The sequence below is a fragment of the Xenopus tropicalis genome, chromosome 8 (assembly GCF_000004195.4).
Source record: "Xenopus tropicalis strain Nigerian chromosome 8, UCB_Xtro_10.0, whole genome shotgun sequence".
Lineage (NCBI taxonomy): Eukaryota > Metazoa > Chordata > Amphibia > Anura > Pipidae > Xenopus > Xenopus tropicalis.
In genome coordinates, this window is record NC_030684.2 from 24,174,877 (window position 1) to 24,202,273 (window position 27,397).

Consider the following 27,397-nt stretch of genomic DNA (forward strand, 5'->3'; position numbering starts at 1 on the left):
CAGTGCATTAAGGAAAAGTTAATATAAGGACATTTTAATAGTTGGTGAATCAGGAAACTTACCATTACACCAGTTTTCCCACGCATTCCAGGTGGCCCTGGAAGACCCTGACTGCCCTAAAAAACAGACACAAAATCCCTTACAAAACGCATTCTATAGCTGCACCATATGAACATCAGCAAGGATTAATACATTCTTCCTAGTTTCCCCTCTCAGCACTTTCACTAATACACGAGAAGGGCAGCAGTGAGTCACAGGGACATATAAACTTGCCCAGGAACTATTGCCGAGCGCTCAACTGATGGAATACTTTCACTCAATGCTTCTTCCTGAAATGCAAAGTCAACCACAAAAAAACCTCTGTTCATCTGGCTGTGATTAGATGCAGGCTGCCTGTCCAAACTGCTGATACCATGGAATCTGGGGATATTTAAAGGGGTATTATAGCTGAAATATATGTTGTTCCTATGTGAAAGGGAGGACTTTAATTTTATTCATTAATATTTAAATGTTGCAGAACTGTGAAACTTAAGACGTTAAATATTTCACTTGTCTTTCCTGTGTTATGTTCCTTATGCTATGGCAACAAAACCCCACAGTTTCCTATTAAATGTAACTGCTGTGTTTAAGATAACTGCACCTGTGTGCCATACACAGTGAATCCCATAGCTTAAAATTGACAATGGCCCTTTAGAATTCCCTCCAGGCTGTCTCTGTGACATTTCACAGTTAAAAAGTGCAGTAAGAACATGCCATAAAGTCAAAGATAACCACATAAAAACCATTTCTTTACCATGCCAAATCAATTTGCAACCAATGGACCTGGATGAATAGTATAGTATGACATAATGAATAAAATATAAAATAGCCCCCACCAGGAAAGGGTCACTGGTATTTGCCTGGCATATACAAATATTTCTTGGTGAATGCAAGCTCCAACTACTATTGTTTGATTATATAAGTTTATATTGTTTGATTATATAAGTAACCGTCAGCTCCTAGATGTATTTTACAGTGGTATATGCTACATCATATAGAGCTTCTTACCTTGTCTCCTTGAAAGCCAATGTCTCCGGGTATCCCTGGAAATCCCTGAATGCCCTAAGTATACATTGCCAAAAGATAAATAATACATTATGGCTTCTTTCCATATGGATCGCTAAAGAGTAAATCTTGTGATGTATACAAAAGAAACAACAGATTCTAGCATCAAACATTACTTTCTAATGGAATGTAGCATGGAAAATACACATGATACTAAGAATATGGAATGTAGCTTATACCCACAGAGGAATCCAGTAATGAGGTTTGGCTAATATCAACTACAACATAGTCAATTCATTATGACAACCTACACTGATAAACAGGGAGCCGGATAGCGTAACTGCATTGGTGATCGTATACAATGCTAGTGAACTCTTGTCTTTTATAAGTCTCGCTTTTGCCAAAGATAATATAAACTGCATGTTATTTGTATAGAGTACAGCGGGTAACAATCCCCCACTAACACATAGACTGAATTACTACACACAGTTATGATTAACATGCCCAGAATTCCCTGCAGAGTTGGATGGGACTGAAATAATAAAGCGCCACTAAGACACCTAGACTACTGAACATGCCATTAATAAAGGCTCTGCTTTTCTTGATTAATGCGGTATCCAACAGGATTAACTGTCCATGATTCATAGTTAATATCGGAAAAAAATGGATGAAAAGTTTTTTCCCCCCTCCAGACCTTGTGGGCTGAAACTGCAGACTCTCCTGCTACAAGTTTTGCCATGTGGACATGTGCATAGTTAGGGAAATGCGGGCCAAAGTTCTTGAGATAGGAAAATGCCAAAAAGAGCCAAAGAGAGTGCAGGGTCGTGTAATACTAGAAGACATAAGTTCTAAGCCTCCAATACGCCGAAAATCAATTCACATAGAAAGTTACTGATTTTAATTCGGTATTCGCAACAGAAGCTCCACTGTGCACATAAAGGAAACTTTCCAGCAAAGCGGCGCTGAGTTCCAGGCCTCAGGTTCCTCTAACAAGCCAGGTTTAATTGCCTTTCTTTCCCACTAGTATTTAGCCCAAAAACCTCTGCCCCAACGCTGACAAAATAGCACTTCAAAAGTGAAATTCATCAGCTCTATTTACGCTTGTGCATTGTAACAGGCAATTCTATTGCAACTTACTGGGCAACTGAAATAATAATTTCCAGGGTGTCAGGATATATTTCCTCAACAGTCTTTTACGTCAGGGCCAGATGAGAGATTATAATGTCCTTAGCTGCTCTTGTTTGTCGGTATAAGTTTTAGTGGTCAGTTAACACCTCTGGAGCAATTGCCACACCATCAGTGACATCACTTCACAGAAGCCTTTGTGTTTTGCTTTTACCAGACCATAAAAGCTGTATCTTTTTATATATTATACATATTTAATGATAATAGTGGTAGCCCAGACTTCTGGGGGCCTTCACTGTTCTCCACATTGCAATCCAAGCACAGAATCTTTAGGAAGAGGATGCCCTTGGCTGTGAGTTTAAGATAGGTTTCCCCGTCTCCAAGAAAAGAGCAAAGATGAAGGAAGAAAAGCATTCTATGCTCGGGAGTCACCGTCAAAGGAAAGATCTGAGGATCCATCCACCAAAAACAAACCGCAAGTCTCACCACAAAAATTCACATGTGCTTTTGAGTAAGAACATCAGCCTCTGGATAGCATCCAACATAGCAGTACTATGGCATTTCACAAGAGAATCTTGTACATTATCCTCAAGGTGACCCATATCTGTTTAACCGGGCCATTCCATGCAGTAACTGCTGAACATATTTACTGGCACAACTTACAATTACACAGCTTTATGTACAGGTCAATGAACCCACCTCTCATCCGCACAGCTGGTTTAAACATAACAGTGATCTTGACATTTTCTGACAAAGAGCATGCACATTTTGCCCTGGGAAGTCACCTGTGTTCTTCACAAGCTCTAGTTAGTGTCAGGGCAAAGCCACCATTTCCCCACAAAACGTGATAAAGAGAAGACTAAACTTTAAACTGCTTGAGTTAAGCCAGTCTCTCATTAGCAGATCCATTCATTTGGTAATGCCACCAAAAGAGCAGATCCTAAGGCACCCTTGATCTAGATGAAACCGTAGGCCATTGCATGATCACATCCAGAACTCGTGCAGATCTCTTGGCAGAGATCCTATGTGGTCCTCACCTGACAAAATCAGTCAGATCTCCAAATTATTATTGGATAGTTCCACAATTAGATATTAATCAAGACTTTGTGTTGAAATGTGTTTGTTTAAACAAAGGGCCAAATTGTATTAAAATGATTATTTCATATAATAAAGTCTATGCATATACATGGGTCTCACGGACTCCAGTTGGACAGCTCTGCTCTAGACCAAGACAGTGCCTTAAGAACCAACCACTCCTTTTAGAAATGAAATGCTTCAAACTTAAAAAGTGATCACTTAGGATTGCTTTTTATTTATGGGCTTTTACCTCTAAAGGAATGAAGTTAAAGGTCTTTAAGCTGGTATTTGGTTTTCCAGAGGTTTCCTCATCTGCTGTTGATGACAGGCTAAAGAAACGCTGATCTTGGTCAGTAGGTTGTTTTATACTTTGCACATCTGTATTAGCTAAAAGTCAACACCCATGTGAAAGTTCAGCATAGTGTCTGTATGATACTGCCTGCTCAAATCCTACAGGACAACAGATTAACAAAAATGAACACAAGCAGAACACAACCATACTTTTATTATGGCTCTTATGTGCTCTTCTGCTATAATCTATGAAGAAAACGGAGACAAGCAATATGGAAGCCATTTAATAGAGTTAATACAGATGCCAAGGGAAGATTTTGGTATAGCATGTTCCAAACCTTTATGCTTTACTTTCATTATAAGAGAAAAAATGTTGCTAGATTGATTTTCCATGTAAATAGTTTAAATTTATTCCCATGCCTTGCTTTTGAGGATATTGTTGTAAGTTATGTTATAAAATGGTAACGATGGTACTACAGGGTGGATAAAAAAAAACCCACAACTTTTCTGTATGCAAAGGGGGATCTACTGTATCAATCCCATAATCAGACCCAACCTCTATCCTGCTTTAGCTATGGGTCCCTAGACACCCAATATATCTGTCAGAACTAATGATAACTATGGGAGCAGGCAGCTGGTCTGTGTATTAGAGTGAGGACAAGTAATCAAAATGTCTATAAATGAAATATCCCAGGTTAGGGCCAGGATCTAATGCTGTATGATGTTCTTTACATATATGCTAATCATCTATATTCATTTCAGAGTGAGTCAATGAAGTTAATAAGTTAGAATTCTGCACTAGATACATTACAGTTGTAGCTATTCACTTTTGTGGGGCAGAAAGTTAGGCCACCCTGCCACACTTGTCCAGAGCATAATAGTAAGGCTGCAGCATCCCCTTAATCACTTAGATTTCCTTCTCCTCCTGTAACCCACTCACCCCCTCCCTCAGGAATTTGCTTTGGCTGTTGGCTTGTGGGCATGCTCAGTTGTTTTAAGCTCAGATTACTAAACACGCCCCCCAGTCTAGCAGCCAGTAAAGAGATAGCATTGATGGTTCCTATAGAAACTCGGCTCTAGCTGTCTGCTTCAGTTTTTTTTTCTCCTTAACTCAGTTTTACCATTACAGTGCTCAAACAAAGCAGAATGAAGACAGTTGTGCCTGTGTGAGCCTGTGTTCCTGATGAAATGTATGCTGAATAAGGGTCTGTGTGTGTGTATGCTGTTTGCAGATTTAAATGTAATGATTATATATTAGAGAAAAAATGGCCACCGGGTGAAAGCTGCTATTTGCTTTAGGAAAATGCAATGGTGCTGGCAAGCGGAGGGGATATATGCAGTACAAATGGTGCCATTTGGGTGGGGGAGACGTGCCCAACTATTGTAGGCAAATGTAGGCTTTACATGTCCTTTAAGCCTACTAGAAGCACTACAACCTGATGACAACTTATAACTAAGAGCAAAAGTCTAACACATTCTGTACTTGTTGGCATTCCCCCTACCCCCACAGGCCACGCTAAGTAGTTTCCTGACCTACACACCTCTCGCACAACACTATGGGGTTGATTCACTAAAGGGCGATAAAACGAGCGCTATTTATAGCATGCATTAAAAATGTTATCGCTTCTTATTTTTTGCGACTTAACGCTCGATTCACTAAAAGGACAGGCGTCATAATTAAGACGCAATGTTCTTTGCGTTATTTAACTCGCAATGAGTGTTTTTCTTGCGCTAATTCTCGGCGCGCGCATTATTTCCCACTGCGTGCAATATATTTCGCCGCTTGCTATATTAGCGCACAATTTTATGCACGTAACCATTACTTTTGAAAACTACTGTTCTGAAAATGCCCATTTCCCTGCAAACTGGCGGCTGCATCACTCTAGGGCCAACACAGACTTGAATAAATCCCACTGCAAAGTCCATATTGTGTTGCCAAAAGCTCACAAACCACAATTTTCTTTAAGTACCGCCTGCCCCAAGTAGGTGTTAATATTCGCACACACTAATGCGATATTTAGCACATTTAACGCTTCATATGTGTTTGTTAATCATGCGTTAGTATTATTTCTATGTGAGAATTAACGTAATGTGAAGTAAATAACGCACTGCAATAGTGAGTTTTTTTGCACATGCAATATGACTTCGATGAATTGGGACTTAATTATTGCATGCTTTTTAACGCAAAAAAGCATGCGATAAGCGTTATCAACCTTTAGTGAATCGGCCCCTATATGTGCCTATTGTTCTGATTCTTGCTTTTTTAAGTATCGGGCAGATTAACATTCAAACTATGTCTCTCTGTACAAACAAAGATGTACCCTCATCTCTCAATGTGTTCCTACTCACCCCTTATGTTTTTGTTCTGCACTCTGCCTGTGGAATTCTCATCTGCATTCCATGAACTTGTTCTTTACAGTTTCCTGAAGATCAGCCTCTCCAAATAATCTCCTTTGACGCAAACTATCTACACTTAGAAATGATACTCTTCTTTTAGGGTAATGAAACATGTGCTGATTCCAAGCATTCTGTCACCCTGGCATTTTGCAGCTCCATGGGTGGTAGAGCAATATGCTTGATTGAAGCCCTCATTCTCTTTAAAAGGCAACTGGCTTTAGGGCTCTGGCACACGGGGAGATTAGTCGCCCGCGGCAAAACTCCCTGTTTGCGACTAACCTCCCCGAGTTGCCTTCCCCTGCCATCCCATCGGCAAAAATGTAAGTCGCCGGTGGGATGGCAGACGCGGCGGGGCGATTTCGGGAAATCGTCGAAAAAGACTCGCGAGTGCACTGGTGCACTTTTGCAGCTTAGTATGTGTATTATATACTATTTGCTAGAGATATTCCCCAGCCAGTTTCTTTTTTTTGTCAGGCCAAAGGCTAGATCAGCACCATAACCCCTCTTGGCGCACAGGGAACCCAGGACAGGTAGGCAATGTAGATACCAGTGCAAATATTAAAAAGAACAGTGCATCAAGTGCCACCAACTACACCTGCTCTGAAGGTTCCAGGTGGAGCTCTGCTGCTTTAATGAATAAATCTCAACTAACAATCTCAACTTTACATACTCTTCATACACACTCTCCATATCTACGCAAAGTATTACTGCTAGCATGTTTCTTAAAAGAATTGCTATTGTGCAAGCCACGCTTATGTCATAGCCCTGTTACCATGGGGCAGTCTATTCAATATCCACAAAACCAGTTCAGTGTTTTACCTGCTAAAGTCTATTCCCACCAGAAATCTATGATATACGTCTTTCTAAAGGTACCCATACACTTGTCAGAAGACTATTAGCCCATGAGGCCTTCTGGAATGAATATCTGATCAGGACATAAACAAATATCATTTGGGTTGAACAGGAAATCCCAGTGTCTGTGGCCTTCTATGTGCTCTGATCATAGGTCACAGGGCCTACAGACTGGATAAGCAAGATCTGACCACCCACCAGTAGGTTGGCCATGTCTTCATTTTAACACCTAAGGTCTGCAGTTTATTCATCAGAGCTTCACATGACAGGTTTTGTGGGATCTATGGAAGCACAAGTCTGTCACTCTTAGGAAGCAGATACAGCACTACTGACAGAAGAAGACACACTACATTTCTATAATTATTTGTCTCCTTACTGCGTAAAGAAAGCTGAATGCAATAAGTGACAAGTGTAGTGTAAGCGTTGTTGGTCATCAAAACATATTTGAAACTGTCCCTCAGCGAGTGCAGATACAATTACTAGGCTTACAACACTGGCCTTTGGCACTAGACCAGGGGTCCCCAACCGCCGGGCCGCGGACCAGTACCGGGCCGTGGGCGGCTTTCAAGTGGGCCGCCTCGGTTCCTGCCTGCACTAAAAATGGAGGCGGTGCACATATAAAGGCCTGACATGATGCGCCGTGCATTCAAAGTTACGCGTCACGCATATAAAGACACACATAGAGGCACAGATAAAAGGCGTGCGTGAACTTGCGTATGAGCGCTGTGCGCGCACGCACCACCACCCCCGCCGGTCCGTGGAAAAAAAATTCAGCTTGCAGCCGGTCCGTGGTGGAAAAAAAGGTTGGGGACCCCTGCACTAGACTATATCTCCCTCCATAAATGTCCCCTTTTTTGGAAACCAGCACAGTATATTCACACATGTTCCCATATGTCGAGAAATGGAAACTTTTAATTCTACGTGTGTAAATGTTTCAACATATCTCATCTCATGGGAGAAACTTGTTTTTTTGCATCTTTTATTGGTAATGTTAATACAGGGCATATACACTGCTCAAAAAAATAAAGGGAACACTTACACAACACAATGTAACTCCAAGTCAATCACACTTCTGTGAAATCAAACTGTCTACTTAGGTAGCAACACTGATTGACAATCAATTTCACATGCTGTTGTGCAAATGGAATAGACAACAGGTGGAAATTATAGGCAAATTGCAAGACATCCCCAATAAAGGAGTGATTCTGCAGGTGGTGACCACAGGACACTTCTCAGTTCCTATGCTTTCTGGCTGATGTTTTCGTCACGTTTGAATGCTGACGGTGCTTTCACTCTAGTGGTAGCATGAGACTACAACCCACACAAATGGCTAAGGTAGTGCAGCTCAACCAGGATGGCACATCAATGCAAGCTGTGGCAAGAAGGTTTGCTGTGTCTGTCAGCGTAGTGTCCAGCGCACGGAGGCGCTACCAGGAGACAGGCCAGTACGTCAGGAGATGTGGAGGAGGCCGTAGGAGGGCAACAACCCAGCAGCAGGACCGCTACCTCCGCCTTTGTGCAAGGAGAAACAGAAGTAGCACTGCCAGAGCCCTGCAAAATGACCTCCAGCGTGCCCCAAATGTGTATGTGTCTGCTCAAACGGTCAGAAACAGACTCCATGAAGGTGGTATGAGAGCCCGACATCCACAGTTGAGGGTTGTGCTTACAGCCCAACACCTTTTGCCAGAAAACACCAAGATTGGCAAATTCGCCACTGGAGCCCTTTGCTCTTCACAGATGAAAGCAGGTTCACACTGAGCACATGTGACAGATGTGACAGAGTCTGGAGACGCCGTGGAGAACGTTCTGCTGCCTGCAACATCCTCCAGCATGACTGGTTTGGCAGTGGGTCAGTAATGGTGTGGGGTGGCATTTCTTTGGGGGGCCGCACAGCCCTCCATGTGCTCGCCAGAGGTAGCCTGACTGCCATTAGGTACCAAGATGAGATCCTCAGACCCCTTGTGAGACCATATGCTGGTGCGGCTGGCCCTGGGTTCCTCCTAATGCAAGGCAATGCTAGACCTCATGTGGCTGGAGTGCGTCAGCAGTTCCTGTAAGATGAAGGCATTGATGCTATGGACTGGCCTGCCTGTTCCCCAGACCTGAATCCAATTGAGCACATCTGGGACATCATGTCTCGCTCCATCCACCAATGCCACGTTGCACCACAGACTGTCCAGGAGTTGGTGGATGCTTAGTCCAGGTCTTGGATGAGATCCCTCAGGAGACCATCTGCCACCTCATCAGGAGCATGCCCAGTTGTTGTAGGGAGGCCATACAGGCACGTGGAGGCCACACACACTATTGAGCCTTATATTGACTTGTTTTAAGGACATTACATGAAAGTTAGATCAGCCTGTAGTGTTTTTTTCCACTTTAATTTTGAGTGTGACTCCAAATCCAGACCTCCATGGGATGATAAATTTGATTTCCAGTGATAATTTTTGTGTGATTTTGTTGTCAGCACATTCAACTCAAGAACGAAATATTTAATAAGACTATTTCATTCATTCAGATCTAGGATGTCTTATTTTTGTGTTCCCTTTATTTTTTGAGCAGTGTATATACACTTGACTTAAAAATGTGAAATCCTGAGAAAAATGATACTAGGGGCAGTGTACTGGCAATGGCTAGGAAGAAAGCTAGCAGTTGCACAATAAAAACCTGTCAATGCCAGGGGAATAGACACACATGTCACACAATCAGCTGCTAAAATCAATTTTGCTACACACAGCAGGAGACAGAACCATTCACCTGTCACCACTTATAATGTTGCTCAATGAAAAGCACCCTCACTGATAAGCATGGAATGAATGATGACAGGTTGACCTCTAGAATTCCACCTGCCACTGCCCTCTGTGGGTTATCCACAGAGCTTTTATTTAATAAAATTACAGTGCCATTAACCAAACTTTTACCTACTTTCCCTGTAATGGAATGCAGAATGGTTGTAGGATTCCACACTCAACCCCTCCCCATGACAACAGCTATAGACCTAAATTCTCATCTGTGCTTTACCCTAATCTTTAACAGAAAACACACAGATATATGTATATATATTTCCATATTTGGGCAGTTAGGTCTGGTAGTGAAACTAGGCCTCATAGCCAAACATTTAAGGAGTATATGTAGTTAATCTGTGTATTCAAAGCACAGAATAGAAAAAGTAACATTGGGGCCTTGTGTTAGAGATATATGGGCTATGTTGATGGGATTTATGTGATGGAATTATGTGCAGGCCTAAATGCCATCATTAATGTAAGTTACTATAAATATATATTATATATATATATATATATATATATATATATATATATATATATATAAAAAAAAAAAAAAAATAGGTTTATTGCCTGCTTGTCCCATTCATTTACTTGGGGTGCACTGGCAGAGATTGTTATTGTTATTGAACCACCCAAATCGTGGCAGAAATGACCCTACATTTAGGTGCATAATAATGAAGGACCTATTAAGAAACAGGGCCGGATTTCTGTTCTGGGCGCCCCGAGGCCGCCCCTGTTTGTCGCCCCCCCCCCTCCACCCATGCGCAAACGCGCCCCCCCCCCCCCCCCCAGTGCGCATGTGCAAACGCGCCCCCCAGTGCGCATGCGCAAACGCATGATAACCCCCCCGCGAGTGCGCATGTGCTACTTTAAACTCCCATACGGAGCAGTGGGGAGAGGTCCCGACTGCCTCCGTATGGGAGCCAAATTTAAATATTTTCTTGCGGCGGGGCGGCATGCCGCCCCTAAACTTCTGCCGCCCTAGGCCCGGGCCTTTGTGGCCTCTCCACAAATCCGGGCCTGTTAAGAAAGCTAAGTAGTCCTAAGGCAATATATCTAGTAGCAGAGTGCAAAACATACATCTAAAGCACAGTACAAAATACAACATCCCCATATCAATGATCATGCAAGAACAGTTGGCATCTATTAAGAGGACATATCCTACCAATTACAGGTGGGTAGGGGCATGCAAAACACAATGCAGTAAGGGAGTATTCTGGTCACCTTATCACCTTTCAGTCCAGATTCTCCAGAGTTCCCCGGCAGCCCCTAAGAAAGAAAAGAAACTTCTGCTTAAGATGGTATAGATACAACTTCAACTGTTTTCCCTGCTACTAAACTGCTGCATGTTTATAATAAATAGACCCCATGTGCGATTTTTTTCCATGTAGTGGGACAATTGTCCATTACACCAAGGCATGGAAAACGCTACGTGAAAGTAAACATTTTAACTTTTCCTTTGCTAAACACTGAGCTGACTGTAATGTTATTTTGCCCTTGGCTACTGAGCCATATATACATTAATCCACCCATAGAACCATGGTCTGCCCCCTTTTAAAAAAGTTATAAAGTATATACAAAGTATATAGAATGTAACAGTGGCGTTCAGCAGCTATCTCTTGCCCTCTAGATGGCCCTAGCTGCATAGGTATGTTTAGGTAGTTTCTCTCAAAATCCTGGTTTAGCCACCGTTATTTGAAAAGCACCGCCATACAGTCAGGCTGTCTTGATTTATTATGTGGCCCTATAACCTGCTACACAGACACTGACGATAACCATCTCTTTTTATACAAGAGAATTCTCTATAGTATTTGTAGTACAGGTATGGGACCCGTTATCCAGAATGCTCGGGACCTGGGGTTTTCCAGATAAGGGGTCTTTCCATAATTCGGATCTCCTACCTTAAGTCTGCTAAAAAAATTATTTAAACAGTAATTAAACCCAATAGGATTGTTTTGGCTCCAATAAGGATGGATTATATCTTAGTTGGGATCAAGTACAGGTACTGTTTTATTATTACAGAGAAAAGGGAATCATTTAACCATGAAATAAACCCAATAGGGCTGTTCTGCCCCCAATAAGGGGTAATTATATCTTAGTTGGGATCAAGTACAGGTACTGTTTTATTATTACAGAGAAAAGGGAATCATTTAACCATGAAATAAACCCAATAGGGCTGTTCTGCCCCCAATAAGGGGTAATTATATCTTAGTTGGGATCAAGTACAGGTACTGTTTTATTATTACAGAGAAAAGGGAATCATTTAACCATGAAATAAACCCAATAGGACTGTTCTGCCCCCAATAAGGATGGATTATATCTTAGTTGGGATCAAGTACTATTATTATTAGAGAGAAAAAGGAAACCATTTTTTAAAAATCTGAATTACTTGATTAAAATGGAGTCTATGGGAGATGGCCTTTCCGTAATTTGGAACTTTCTGGATAATGGGTTTCCGGGTAAGGGATCCGATACCTGTATATAAGTAGTTGTAATTTTCCTGGATTCCAGGACACTTCGTGCCCTTTAGCAGATGGCAGCTCTGCCAATACTGCACTGTTATACTACATATTTCCCACTGCGTTCCTTTGCATCTTTATTGCACATTTATTCAATTTCTGCTAATAATACAGGGAAGGGTTGTAGCCTGTAGCTCATCTAGAGAATGAAAGCTGAAGCCATGCACTATTTCTGTCTATTTAAATGTGGTTGATTATAATGTGCATATTACAGTGTCTGGAGTAGATTTGGTCCATTCCAGTATCCAGCAACAGGTTTATTAGTGTTCTTTATACTGCACAATGTATCCCACTGTCTCATTTAAGCACAGAAATCATTAAACTTGACCTGAAGCCTAAAGGATAGCAACTATAGCTTCATGGACATGATTACTGGAATCCTAAGCAGTCAATCCCCAGCAGAATGCTCCCAGAAATACCACTCTTAAGAATGTTTTCTTTCAGTACCAGGCACAAAGGTGAGATGTATACAGCAGCTAACCACTTGTTTTGCTAAATAATACATAGGAATGGAAGTCTAACAACAATCTCAGCAGTAAGCAAGGATGGAATATTACACAAATTAAGCACTGTGAGTTAAAACGAAATTGATGAACCTACACTCACCTTTAAACCTTTGAGTCCCGGAAATCCTACAGCTCCAACAGCACCCATATCGCCCTGTTGGGAATAGCAAGAGCATATTTTAAAAACAATTTAAGCTGGAAACAAAAAAGACAGCTTGTGTTGTTAAAGAAGAGAAGCATAAACCTTGTATATATGCCAGTCAATTTCATCCCCACCCTGGAACCCCAAACCTGATCAGACATAATCCCTCCTACCCCAGCTCCTTTAGAGTTGCTCACTGGGCTGACACCATACCCCAGGCATAGTATAGACCAGTGATCCCCAACCAGTGGCTCGGGGGCAACATGTTGCTCACCAACCCCTTGGATGTTGCTCTCAGTGCCCCCAAACCAGGGAGTTATTTTTGAATTCCTCACTTGGTGGCAAGTTTTGGTTGAATAAAAACAAGATTTACTACCAAATAAAGCCCCCTGTAAGCAGATAGTGTGCATAGAGACTCCCTAACAGCCAATCACAGCCCTTATTTGGCTCCTCCATGAACTTTTAAGGTGCTTGTGTTGCTCTCCAAGTCTTTTTACATTTGACTGCAGCTCACGAGTAAGAAAGGTTGGGGATCCCTGGTATAGACCATCACAGAGCTCACATATCTCTTTGTTGAATAGATTTGGCCCTAGTCTCTTTACTATTATTGACAATATTGAAGTCCTGACCATATTCCACATCAGCTCATCAGCTCTTTTCCCATTTACTTACTGCTTTAGATGGTAACCTCCGTTAGTAGTGAGTAAAGAAGGCCACACATTATATAATCTGCTTGTATGGCGAGGTTGCCAATAGAGCAGATCTTTCCCGGTAATGCCTACGTAAGGTGAGCAATATGGGGCTTTTTTGATTGTCTGGCCCTAGGGGATATAGGCCACACATTATATAATCTGCTTGTATGGCGAGGTTGCCAATTGAGCAGATCTTTCCCGGTAATGCCTACGTAAGGTGAGCAATATGGGGCTTTTTTGATTGTCTGGTCCTAGGGGATATAGGCCACACATTATAAGATCTGCTTATATGGTGAGGTCGGCAATTGAGCAAATCTTTCCAGGGTATGCCCATCTAGGGTAGGCAATATGGGGATTTTTTCTAATTGTCTGGCCCTAGGGGATACAGGCCATTTTAGTGAGGACTAAACAAAAAAATCTTATGTGGCCCTTGATCAAATGGAAAAATGAAACCTGCCTGATTTTCTCCCACATATCAGTTGAGTAGGCCCATCGGAGGGCCCCATTGGTCTGAAGGACCTGAATTGACAGAATTGTAGAATTAGAATTTAAGTTCATCAACATCAAAAAAGGCTTTAGGTTGGATGTTCTTGATGTAGATTAATTAAGACAGAAGATCAAACCCCACATCAGTCAGTCATTTTTAAGTGCTACGGATTTGATCATGGCAACTTGATTTTCAGCACTGCTGCTCATCTGGGCCAAGATAAAGTTCGGTAGGGCTTTTACTGTTGCTCACCACTAAGTTATTCCTTAAAACTGTACTTTTTTAACGTAATCAGCCAAGGAAATCTTCCAATATATGCGAAGCAGCTTTAGAACAGACTGGGAGCCAGGGATAGCTCACCAAGCCAATAGTAAAGGGCCTTTTCTTTTTTTTTTTTTATTGGGATGAGAGGAAACAAGAGCCTATCTTTTGGATAAATGGGGTTTGGTGTCTCTCAATACTACATCCTGAATCAACGAGGGAGGAAAAGAGATCAAAGGCATGTAATATGCACCAACTTGCTTTTCAACATGCTCAGAGATATAATCAGCAGCTCTGTCCTCAATGGTCTGACATAGAAGGATAGACGCAAGGCAGAATTGCAAATTAGTTTTACAGGTAGATCCTTAATCTTTCTTTGGATGTAATAAATTGGATGGCCCAGTTTTCATACCAGTTTTCATACTGAAAAGGCTTTGGGAGTCCATGGATGGGTACCCTCTGTCTCTTACTTGTCCACTCATGTGTCAGCAGTTTATTGACCCGTGTTTGGGATTAAAACAATTGCCTTCTTGACATCTGGTTGTGCTATATTTTAGTCTGGCTCTAAATTTTTGTAGGATGAGAACTACATAATTCCATACTCTAAGCATGAGCCAGGGGGGGGTCAAACAATTGGATCAACTCAACTCAGCCCACTACCTAGATGTACAGATCAGGCAAACATGCACTTGTTGGCGACCTTGCCAAATGAGTGAATCTCAGCATTTATGGTCAGCAAAGGGCATTGTTTACAAAGGACATCTGGTCTGGCAAAGCTTGTTGAATGGCTTGACATTTATTTCTACCAGATAGTAGATATAGATAGTTTTAATATACTCAGTAGGAGTCAGTTGTCAAATCCAGCACAGGGTGCAAAGTGCAAAACAAAAGGGTGAAAACTGCCATGTTTTGTTGCACTTTACACCCTGCCCTTAAAACAAATTGCTACAGGCTGTGGTACTTCCATTTTGGTCTCAACATTCCCCTGATGGATTCAGTTAGACACAGTGTTACAGTTCTCAGCATTACTGCATTCATGAGGGGTGAGTGGGAGGAGGTACGTAGGCATTGAGTAATCCAGAAACTGATACAGCTAATATTATAGAAAGTGAAACAGGGCTTGACAGGGCTAATACAAAGCATATAATAGCAAAGCATTTATTTTGTTACACTAAAAAGTACTTACTCAGCAGCAGAAAAATCTATTTTAGAAACACCCTGACAATTTACTGAAAGGGCTTAGGGATACAAATCCCACCCATAATTATAAATACAAATATACAGAGACAGAATTCTGGGCACACAAGAAGCTAAGGGGCACAAAAAAAAATTGTATTTTGTATTGTAAGTTTTAGAACTGTGCGTATTTTCTACTTTTTTGTACTTTGCGTGACAATTTGTGCGAAAAAATTTCGAAACAAGTACGAAAGTTTCGGAATTCATTCAAGCTTCAGTATTGTGACTTTCTTTTGGCCAGGTTGGAGCTGCAGAGTGCCAGTGAGTCCTTTGGAAAGCTTCCCTCATCATGCATTGAAGTGTCAAAGTCAGAAAGGGTTTTGCGCCGTTTACGATCGTCGGGATACGAAAATTTTGTGGCTAACGGATCGCCATTCGCAAAGAATCATTTCAATATGAAATTTTCACATTCAAACGAAATTAATTTTTGGGACATTTGCGATCATCAGAAATGATCAGATTTCGTGATTCGAATTCGTACATTAGTGAATCCGCCCCTAAAGGTCTGCACATGTGTATAAATGCAAATATACAACAATAAAAAAGCTCCAGTGCACAAAATAAGGCAAGCCCTTAAGGTGGCCACACACGTGGCGATCTGACATCTTTTGTGCGACCATCGGTCGTACGAAAGTTTGTCAGATCGGCCACTAACCTTCAGGGCTGAAACAGGCAGATAAGGATATAGAAACAATAGGATTTCTACCTTCTTCTGCCGATTCAGCGCTGAAGGCAGATTTTGGTCAGGCGCCTTCTATGGCGCCCGATCAAAATCTTTTAACTGGCCCGATCGGCGAGTCGACCGATATCAGCAGCTTCCTGCGATATCGGTCGACTCGCCGACTTGCCATACACGCACCGAATATCGATATTATCGGTGCATGTATGCCCAGCTTTACACTGTAGAAAGTACTTAAGACAGAGCCTAGATAAATGGAAGGTAAATACTACTTACAAATATTTTGAAACCGCCTGGATTTGCCCGATGTTGCCCACCCGTAGGTGGGGGATAACGGGAGAAGATCCGCTCGCTTAACATGTAGAGATGTGTGTGAGATCTGTTATAGGTCTATCCTAAGCCACATTTTGGAATGCTCATCAATGGCCTTACTGACAATAGCAGTCAATGGGCTGCACTGGTCACTGAGGGACCATGGCAGGAGGCCAAGAGACTTGTTTTAGTCAAAGCTGCTGAACCTACAACCTTTTGCACTACCAGCCACACAGTTAAAATGTTAAAATGACAATAATCTGCAGTTTAACATTAAAACAGGCTCTGTAATACGGGAAGCTTACAATGCATGGCTGTTCTAAGGCCAATGCTCAGCCTTCATATTTCGGGTATGGCACAATTATGTTCAAAAGTTTCCATGGCAACCCACTGCATGCATTCAGTAAGAACACATCATGTTGCCATGGTAAACAGACAAAATAGAGGCAACTTTGTTGTATAAAGCTTTAGCGAACCTGTGGGAGATGATAGAGCTCACTTACACAATCTTCAGCATGCTATGCAATGTGTTGTAAGATGAAAGGCCTAGGGTGGGCAAAAAAGCCCTATGTTTATCCCTGGATCACATTTCCTCGCTAAAATAATGAAAATAACAGTGTCAAAAATTAAACAGAGAAGGAAAAGCAAAAATGGGGGAGTGAGTGTCTCTTTAGTCCTTCCCTACAGTCAAATGCCACGTAAAGAACTTGTCCATGGAAAACATAGAAAGGTTTCATTGGCAGAGCCAGACTCCTGAACCCATGTGCACAGAGCCAAAGTCACAGCAGAAAGCAGTGCGTGCCTGAAACAAGCTGCCTCTTTGTGCTGCCTGCTACAAAGACCCCTTTAGGCCACTGTTTATTCAGGACTGGCCCCATGTTATTTACAACCACATGAGGTTCACATTACAGCAATTGGTGCCTTTTAAATGGAATATTCAGAACAAGCCACCCGCAGGTAGACACAAATGCAGCATGCACAGGCAAGGCCTTTCTGGGGGTGTTTACAATGTATAGGGATGTTTCTATGTTTATAGGAAGGATTACTGCCACATAGTAGCTTAAGCAAATATTTAGAGGAAATAATCCTATTACACAATGGCAGGTTACTAACTTTGTATTGGTTTAGGAGTGTGCAACTCTTATTTACGTAATGAATATCCTTGGTCCAGCACCTGGAACGGAGAACTCTACCTATGCCTCTTGGAATGTGTCTGGAAAGGTTAGCAGAATGAACTGTAAGTCTACAGGAACTATGGGAGGAATGAAATCTTCTGTTATAGGGTTTTGGTATAGCACACCCACAATGGGAAGGTCTGGCCATTAGGGAACTTTTAGAAAGTGAATCTGTTAATTGCACTTATGGAATATTATGTTTTTAAAATAAAATAATTAATTCTAGACCTCTGTTTTGGGCCATCAACCAGAAATGATTAAATGTCTGTGAACATGAAACGCGTAAGGCGGTACTCCAATAGTTACTTTTTGATCAAGAATTCTGCCTGAAGATTTACTTTTTTAAAGTGGGATGATGGCGACCCACTCTATACAGCATCAGGACCCACAGTTTCAGAATCACACCCCTAGGGGCATATGTTCACTATTCAACTGGGCAGCAAAGTAAAACATGGTTCAAAAGGAAGGTCTGATATGTTTCTGCTACCAAGAAAGAACTCTTTCTACTCATTAAGTCCAGATCAATGATGCTATGAGCTGTAAAAAAAAGATTTTTTTTCAGTCGTTGATGTTCTCCAGCACAATGACCTTTTAAATCTTTGTTTAGTGTGTACATACTGGATACTCAGCTATGGGGACTGACAATGGAGTGAGCTAAATTCTGTGATGGTGAAAAACAAAGCAAAATAAGATACAGTCAATGATGAAACCAATAGCTCTGTGCATCCTATATAACCACTTCTATAACTAAACATTAAGTGGCACACTTACTATGAATCCAGGAACACCGGGGGGACCTGGGGCTCCTAATTCACCCTAAAAAATAAAGGGGAAATAAGATCACATGGTCACAATCAGTAACATTGCAGAAACACAGCAGGCAGCTGTCTCTGTTGCCAGGCCTTATAAATCCCTTAGCACTAAGAAAGGACAGACCAGATTGCTGAGGAAGCTTAGGAGGCCTTCATACACAAGAAAAGTCCAAGATCTGCCCTGTGTTAATGCCACATGATAGTATTAAAGAGAAAAGCATTTTGGAAATCTTTCATACAAAAAGAGATGTCTATATATCTATCATAGATACATGCTGGGTTTGTATTTCTTTTGGCCATTAGTCCAGCAAACCCATATAGGGCTGGGATGGAACGGACTGCATATATCTTGTTTCCATACAGTTTTCTTAATTGCATGACTAAAGGAATCCTTCCATTTGTGGCATAATTCTGTAGGCAAAGGCTTCATACAATGCCTACATAATCCAAAATGATTTTCTATTGATTAATTCTGAGTGACTCACTGGGTTTCCATCCAACCCGGGAGGTCCCCTCTCTCCAAAATCACCAGGGAATCCCTAAAGGTATAAAAAACAAAACAATATGAAGGTCAATCAAACATGAAATAGATGAGTGAGAGCAATCAGTTGCAGCGTACACAACAGAGCCTGTCACTGGCAGGAAATATACAACTCGAGCACAGTCTGAAAGCTGTTATTGCTTCTAGAGCGTTGTTTTTTTTTAATGCCATTTAATAAAGCCTATAAAATGTATACATCCAGGAGGAGGTCCCGGAGCCAGATGCAGCCCCGAAACACTACGAGCCTGCCAAAGAGTTCCATGCTATTTTGTTTTTTTAACAGGTGAAAGGTGATGTAATACTTGTTGCAATACATTGCCATTTTAATGGGATCCAGCTTGCAAGCATGTGGGTTTAACAGAAGTTCAGTCCTCCACATGGAAAGTATGCAGCTACTCACTCAGTATGGCTGAGTGACTATTGTTTACTCCATTCTAGCTACCACCTGAAATAATGATGGGGCAGAGTCACAGAGAAGATCTGACACTTTCAAGGAATACTTGGCTATAATTGTGTAACAGTGTTAAATGCAATGTACTAACTATCCTAAAGTGTCTGGGAAAACCTCTTGGTTGTAAATACTGTTTATCTTTTGCCATTCTAAATTACTTATAGAAAATTGGTTTTGTTTTAACTTGAACTTTCCCCTTTGCCCTTTGTGTAAACAGGGTAATTTGTTGAAAAGGAGCTCTGTATAAACAAACCCCTCTTCCCTAAGCATTGAGATAAGGAACAGCTCATTAAAAAGAAGGTCTAACCATGAGGTTAGAATGTGAAACTGGTTACAAGAAATAACAAAAACAGATATTTCTTAAGAAAACAGGCAAAAATTATGTTCAGCATAAGTTCTATTAATTGAGCTCATGTTTAAAAAGGCATATATTGCCCCTCTAAGGAAAGGTAGGCAAGACATCTAGTTCCCACTCATGTACTAGCATTTGACTCCTTTGGCTTCTATACTTGTTTCCATGTCTTTGTAAAGTCTAATAGTCTAATAGTAATAGTCTAATAGTCTAAAGAATGTGGTTATATTATATAGAAATAATTGTACAGGGTGATATTCTGGCTCTGATACAGGCACATTATATATAACACATGCATTAATATAAGTGAATCCTTCTACCTTTAACCTAAAAAAAACTCATAGGTACTGGTCTTAGTTGCATTTTAAGCCTCCTTCTCCAAAAGCCTCACATGCTTATTGGAATCACAAGTAAAACATTGCTACCAGTTACCAATATCCACACTACTCTCTTTAGAGAACATCATAAGAATATTTGGCACTCTAGATAGAGCTTGCAACAGTTATTAATGCTTTTTATAAGGCTCAGTTCTAATAGCTCAGTTCCTCAAGGATAAATGTGGTGATGAAAAGACCCATCTTAACTTACAGCCCTGGTCGGTAAAACTATTCTTTATGGCAAACACCTCTGCAGACATTGACTTTCAAGCCAGCTTTCCCAAAAGGAAACACCTACAGGCAGAAGTGTCTACCAAACACACCATGCATCCTCTCTGAGTGAATATGGGCATCATAGTTGTAGCTGTTCTGCTTAGGAGCACCTTTTATGCTCCTAGGGTTGTTGTTGGACTTTTTCAGTTCAAGCCCCCCTTTGGAGAACCAACCTTAGTTTATGACAAGGTTACTTTTATAAAGGAAGCCATTTAACAATAATATCTATGACAGCTAATACATCTTCACCTCAGATAACCTTCACATTTAAGTGTAACAGAGGAAATAGCCATTGTCCCCAATTTCAGTCTAACTGACAATTAGTCGGAAACCCCCCACTTATGTGCCAGGCTCCCTAATAGGACCAGAGCCACAATATAAGGAACCAAGAATATCATGCTCCTACTGGCATGAACCAGCGTTATGTGCTATTCTTCCTTTTCTCCTTTATCCAGGCAAAGACTCATAAGAACACTGAAGCCCTCCATACTGACTCAACGATGCTTAGCATTCAGGGCTAATGTGCACAACCTGCCAGTTCTAGTCACATATTATTTACAGAAGCAAGAGCTCTGTTAAAATAAAAGTGGGAAGAAGTGGGAAGAAGTGGGAAGAAGTAATCTGAGTCATTAAAAACTTGTACATCCAGTGATATAAACATGCAGAAGGTTTGCTAAAAAAAATTGGAGTAGAATTTCAGAGAAATTTACAGTACAGGTATGGCACCCGTTATCCAGAATGCTCGGGATATGGGGTTTTCCGGATAAGGGGTCTTTCCGTAATTCAGATCTCCTACCTTAAGTCTACTAAAAAAAAAAAAATGTAAACAGTAGTTAAACCCAATAGGATTGTTTTGGCTCCAATAAGGATTAATAATATCTTAGTTGGGATCAAGTACAAGGTACTGTTTTATTATTATAGAGAAAAAAGCAATAATTTTTAAAAATCTGAATTATTTGATTAAATTGGAGTCTATGGGCTTTCAGTAATTCGGAACTTTCTGGATAATGGGTTTCTGGATAAGGGGTCCGATACCTGTACTATAAAACACTAGGGAATGTTTTTTTTATAAGCCTGGTATCAAGTGTAATCAGCAACCATTTTATTTCTGAATATTATTCCTTCTGTTGGCCTTAGTATTGTTTTTTGACTGCCCATAAACCATTTCCATTCTTTTTTAACACACAAGGAAGAGATGTGTGCCACTGGGTACCTAGATTACATTCCTGCCCTCGCCACCAGCAGCGCATGTCTAGTTCTGAGAATGGGATGAAATGCACGTTAGGGAAAGGACAAGCCAAGGTTCAAGGACATTTCCCTATATTGGCAATTGCTTGAAAGCTGGAAATGTTGGGTGGAAAAATTAGAAGCAGCCAGGACTGATTGGCTGAGCAGCTTTTCCTGGCCTCGCACTTTCCCTGTATGTTGGAAAGCTTGGAGCTGATTGTACTGCAGCCCCATGTGGGCTACTTTGTTATGCAAACTTGTCTAAAACATGATGGGTGCCTAAAAAAAAATGATGTGTCTAAGCATTAGCTATTGTATCACAATCATGATGACTATTACTCCCCTATCAAGCTCTAAACATGGAAGCCAGCATTAATTCAGTGCTTCTAGAATTATGAAAGGTTTGTATTTTCCTTGCAACCCTGACACAAAGTCTCTCGTGGGTGATTCTGGGGTATTTGTACCTGATATCAATGCATCATAACTACTGTAAATGATGCACCAAAAATGAAATACATTCCTTTTTTAATTACCTATGGATTTGCCTAATGAAAACATCAAGAACTGAATGTATAAGTTTGCTATTGGTTATAATTGCCCCCAAGCTTTTGTAAAAGTATTAGGTCAATTAATGCAGGAAAAGGTGATGTACCGTGCTAGCCAGTCAAAATGTTTACAGGGTAACCCTTTTGAAATAACAAATAACAAAAGTGGTATAAAGGTGATACCTTTATTGGCTAACTAGGATAATCATAGCAAGCTTTCATAACAGTTTAGTTCCTTTTTCAAGCCAATTATTGCACAGCATATTGTGATTTAGCAGAGAACCACAGCAGTAAAAAAATTCACCTGTTATAACAAAGCATGGGTAAAACCTATGACTATGGGTAAGACAGGCAGTGACATGAGGACTCCACTCAAATGCTGAAATAAGCAATTCTGTGTGATGGCCAGCACTGAAAAAAAATCCTTAAGTCATACTTCTTACTAGCTCAGCTTACTAGCTCAGCCTGTAGTTTTAACCTTGCCTAAGCAGCCATGCCCTCAGACTCCAGATCATCCCACACGTCTCCCTCTGTGTTCAAAAGTCCATTACAAGAAGGCAATGCGAATGTGGTACAATATCATTAGGCATGTTTTTGTTGCGAAACGGATGAAAAAATTTGCCGCAGAAAAATTCGCCACACGTCCAAAAATTGTAGCCGTGCGACAAAATAATAGCCGTGAGCGACAAAATAATAGCCACGGGCGACAAAAGAATAGTCGTGGGCGTTTCGCGGATCTTTTGAAAGATTCGCAAATTTTTCGGTGAAGCGAAACGGAACAGATTCGCTCATCACTAACACTGATGACTCTATCACCAGAAGGAACACACTGAGCCTTCACTTTCCAGATGTGAAAAATGCCAGGCTGTATTCACTGGACATCCAACCAGATTCAAGTATCTTATCATCAGAACAGCCCTAGTAGAGCTAGCTAAGGATCCAGTAAGAGCACAAAATAAACTGACAGAATCCACAGTCAGTAATTAACCTGCCAGGCAGGAAACCTGACAAATGAATTGAGAAGAAAGTACTGCTGCCGGTATAAGTACATATATATCATACATACACCTGGGAAGTGCCATTAGAAGCTCACAGCGGGGGGCAGTTAAAGTCTTTCCTTTACTGGCTGTGCATTAGTAACCACCCAAGGTTATCAGCAAACTCTATGCTATTGAAAGAGCAGCCCACTAAAGAGGTTACTGGATGCCATTTTTCTAAAGTGACATGGTAGGACTTACTGTATATGGCTCTCATGTTCTTAGTACTAAATTAAATAGCATCTCCAGAGCTGCTGTAAGACACCAAGTAGGAAGTCTCCCCAAGCCAATGTGACAACAGACAATTGCTGTTCATATCTTGGATGAAAGCGCCTTTGGCTTTTCCTGCCTGTTACCAAACACAAAGTAACATTACCATCATCCTGGGCCTCCCTTGGAAGGTGTCCTCCTTGAGCTTTAGCCGACATTGCTTTTGTGGAAGAGCAAAGCCGTATGGGTGTGTGTGCAGAAACATCTGGTTCTGCTTAAGTTCTCTTTCTAGGCTGAAGGGAAGGCAAATCTGGCAGATGCAATAACTGGCTTTGCCAATAGACTCCGGCTTCAAAAATAGGACTACTCTTTCCTGCTGGCTCATAGGTAAAGTGATTACCCGGTCAGCCTTCCAGCCTTGTACATGAAACGCACACACAGGGAGCCAGCTGGCACCCCAGGGGGAACTATATTGTGTAAGAATGAAACCCTTCTTTTGAAATAATTTTTATAAGACACGAGAGGGCAACTGACACACTTCAGTAATGGCGAGTCGTTTCGCTGACACGGTTGATTCATTTCCTGCTCGTCTTTAAATCTGTTTCTCCAGCCAGGAAAAGATGCTTTTAACCATAATTGTGCTTGAGCCACCCTAGGGTTATGACTTGGTTCAGAGACCCAAGGGCACACAAGCACCCTACAATCTATAGGAAGCCACGCAAGATCTGCATCTGGTCTCTATTGTTGTATGGTAGGTAGAGTCCTGAGTGAACCAATTTTTGACCCAAACCGGATTTTTACCTGCTTGGACCCGCTACCCAACCCGATCTGGGATCTGCAACTGACCCACTGACTACCATTAAACAGGAAAGCAGGTGACATCATAAGAAGTGGACGGGGGCAGAAAAAAGTTGAAAAAGAGGAGTTAGATATAGATAAGGTAGATAATATAAGAAATAATAGAAAATAAGGAATATAAATAAGACCCATAACCTGACCAGCAGACCCGCCAACCTGTATATATACCCGCATACTAAAATCCTACCTGCAACCCACAGGTTACTTGTTTTTTGTGTGGGTAACCCACAGGTACCTGACCCTTGCCCAACTTTAACTGTAGGTATAACTACATCATTACAGAGCAGACTTAGCATGTATATTATATACTTATAGTAATGCGTATCTTGCCAATAACACACTCCACCTGTTTGGTCTATATTCAGAAACCAACATCTGCATACTGGGGTCAACTTGTATTTGCAGAGAAGTTTATACAAATATTCTGTCTTACTAATATAAATATTTGCATACCTACCACCAAACAGATCAAAAAAGGACCATATTTATACACAAATCAAGCAGGGACAAAACATACATAAATCTGACCAGTTCCCGATCTTATATAATTTTCCAGACCGCGTCCCGTAATAGAGACCCATTCTGCAAAGCACAGAAAGGCAAGGAAAATAAACTGTAAATTAGGCAGCTTCACTCATCAAACCTTAAACTCCATCTACAGCTACTGCTTACACATATTTGTGCAAAGGACAACGTAGCAAAAGCATTACCTAGGTAGGGGCTCCAAGGGATTTTTATGAGGCTCAGCCCATGCAAGGACTCCATAGAGTGATTTGTATGATATCATCACTTTAATATAGTCAAGCTTGCAAGCATGCTATAAATCAAATGACTGGCAAACTACATGGAAAATCTGGACAGCATGGACCTAAGGTAAATAAAAGTATAAATTTTTTTTCTTTCCAGCAAAGGGAGTTAGATATAAACAATTAATAGCTATGAGTTGGAAAGACACTCTGGAGGATAGAAAACAAGCTACAAGACAGCCAACAGAGGGAGCCGAATATCAAGTTTATCCCCCAATATGTTATTATAGAAACCATGGAGGTGAGAAACAAACAAACAAAGGTAAAAAAAGAACAGAAATAGAACGGCATTTGTTTTGACTGCAGATAATTTTTACAAACTGCACGTTATAGTGACAGCGCTGTATCATTAATATGCCTAGCCAGCATTGCCTTTAGTTCAACACGCATCTTTTAAAATGACCGCTCACTATATATATACACTGTATATAAATATATATATATACAAGGTGCAGAATGAAGAGCACACCAACACTTACAGATGATACCTGGGTGCCAGAGCAGTAATATTGAAATGAAGTAAAAAATGTCGGCACTCACAGGATTTGCACAATAGTACTTACAAACAACAAGTCATAGTCAGATGCAATAAGGTGAGGTTTATTGGTCCAACGTTTCGGTTCCTTACTAGAACCTTCATCAGGTTACTAGAACCCTGACGAAGGTTCTAGTAAGGAACCGAAACGTTGGACCAATAAACCTCACCTTATTGCATCTGACTATGACTTGTTGTTTGTAAGTACTATTATATATATATATATATAAGCTTCCAAGTAAATGCCGGCACTCACGTATAGATAAGTTGCTGTTGCCTGGGTGCAGGTCCAAATAATATTGAAGGTGCTTGAGAGAGGGTCAGCACTCACAGGACTTATACAAACAAATTATTTTATTAAAGAAGAGACTAACGTTCACCCTACTGTAGATTGTAATTTAGAACCTGATATAACATTTCACGGCCCATGACCTTCGGCTTTTCATATGATTCCAGAATCTCCTATTATTGTTTATGTACAGTGTTGAAGGAATATATCCTTAGATCAGTGGTTGATACACTTTTTCAGTTTAAGTTTAGTTTTAAGTTTCAAATTTTGCACAGGGTGCTACATAGCTTAGTATACAGATACAGAGCATCTGTACATCAGCCAACTTTGGCCAGGATCCTTAGCTTAGGGTATAGATATAAAACATCTGTACATCAGTCATCTTTGGCCAGGGTTTCCCTTAACTTAGGTTACAGATAAAGGACATTTGTACATTAGCCATGCAGCCACAGTTCCATGAACATGTAAGATAGCAAATTAGCTTTCAACCCAAATCTCACCCTGACTGACCTTCAAGCCGGTCTTTCAGGGCTATCTAGGAGAACAAAAATCCTTCCTCCCTGAATCTTAACCTAAATGTCCTTCCAGCTGGCCACCCCATGCCAATGTTCCAAGTACCCCCAGGGCCACAGTTTGAGAATCACTTCCTTACAGTGTATTTTTTAATATGCTGATGTGTCTGCCAGGCAATATGCAATTTTGGCATTCAGGGTACAGTGCAATCCCAGGAAGTTGTATCAGGTTGCTCAGACTAACTGGATCGCTCCCGCATCAGTTCAAGCCAAATCAGCTTGTTAGAAGGACAGGATGATTTTGCTTGGAGTATGCATCAGCAAGCACAACTGTCACTGAAATTCCTGAGCACAAGAAACATCCAACCAGTCAGACCAACATAATGCCAAAAAAACATTGTTGGATTGTACATCTGGTCAAAACGGCAGTCTGCCTTAAATGTCACTGCCCATATTTACTTTATTTCTTATTATGTGATTCTAGAATTATAGTATAAAACCTGGCATGATGACGATTACGAAGGTGTACTTTAGATCATATTCATGCCCTAAATCCTAATCTGGAGCTTATACTAAGTGAGGGCCAACTTTAATGCCCAAATACCCAAAGACCAAAAAGAAAGTACATGAAATACATGAATTCCTACGATCAAAAGAACAGCTTGTTCATAACAAGCATCACACTGCAGCCAGACTTGGAATATGTTTCCGTCCTATCATTTGGAAAGAGCTACAGTGGTTTTGTGCAGCTGATGAGTTTTGGGACTTACACTCCAAGAAAATTCTCTATCCAGCTTAGGCAAGCTCACAAATATAAACTGTAAGATCAAGATGGAGCAGTAAACATAGCTTTGCTGTATTCCATGGAAACATTTGACATCGTCCTACAAACAAAATAATTCCAGAGCTATATTTTTGGCTCCAGACTAAAAACAGTCGAGTGAATGGGGACTCTGACTAGAGTAAAGGCAGCGGAAAAAGTGACTAGGAGACA

General features: G+C 41.0%; 1 protein-coding gene across 2 annotated transcripts in view; it reads right to left on the bottom strand.

The window, feature by feature from the left end:
- Positions 1-27,397, bottom strand: part of col27a1 (collagen, type XXVII, alpha 1) — a 178,112-nt gene that overhangs the window by 84,620 nt on the left and 66,095 nt on the right. For both annotated transcript variants that reach the window (XM_004916698.4, XM_002935498.5), the window contains exons 13-18: positions 18,876-18,929; positions 18,350-18,394; positions 12,695-12,748; positions 10,794-10,838; positions 1,048-1,101; positions 63-116 (exon numbers count right to left, since the gene is read on the bottom strand). In XM_004916698.4, coding sequence (XP_004916755.1) covers positions 63-116; positions 1,048-1,101; positions 10,794-10,838; positions 12,695-12,748; positions 18,350-18,394; positions 18,876-18,929 — 306 coding nt within the window. The remainder of the gene's footprint in view (positions 1-62; positions 117-1,047; positions 1,102-10,793; positions 10,839-12,694; positions 12,749-18,349; positions 18,395-18,875; positions 18,930-27,397) is intronic.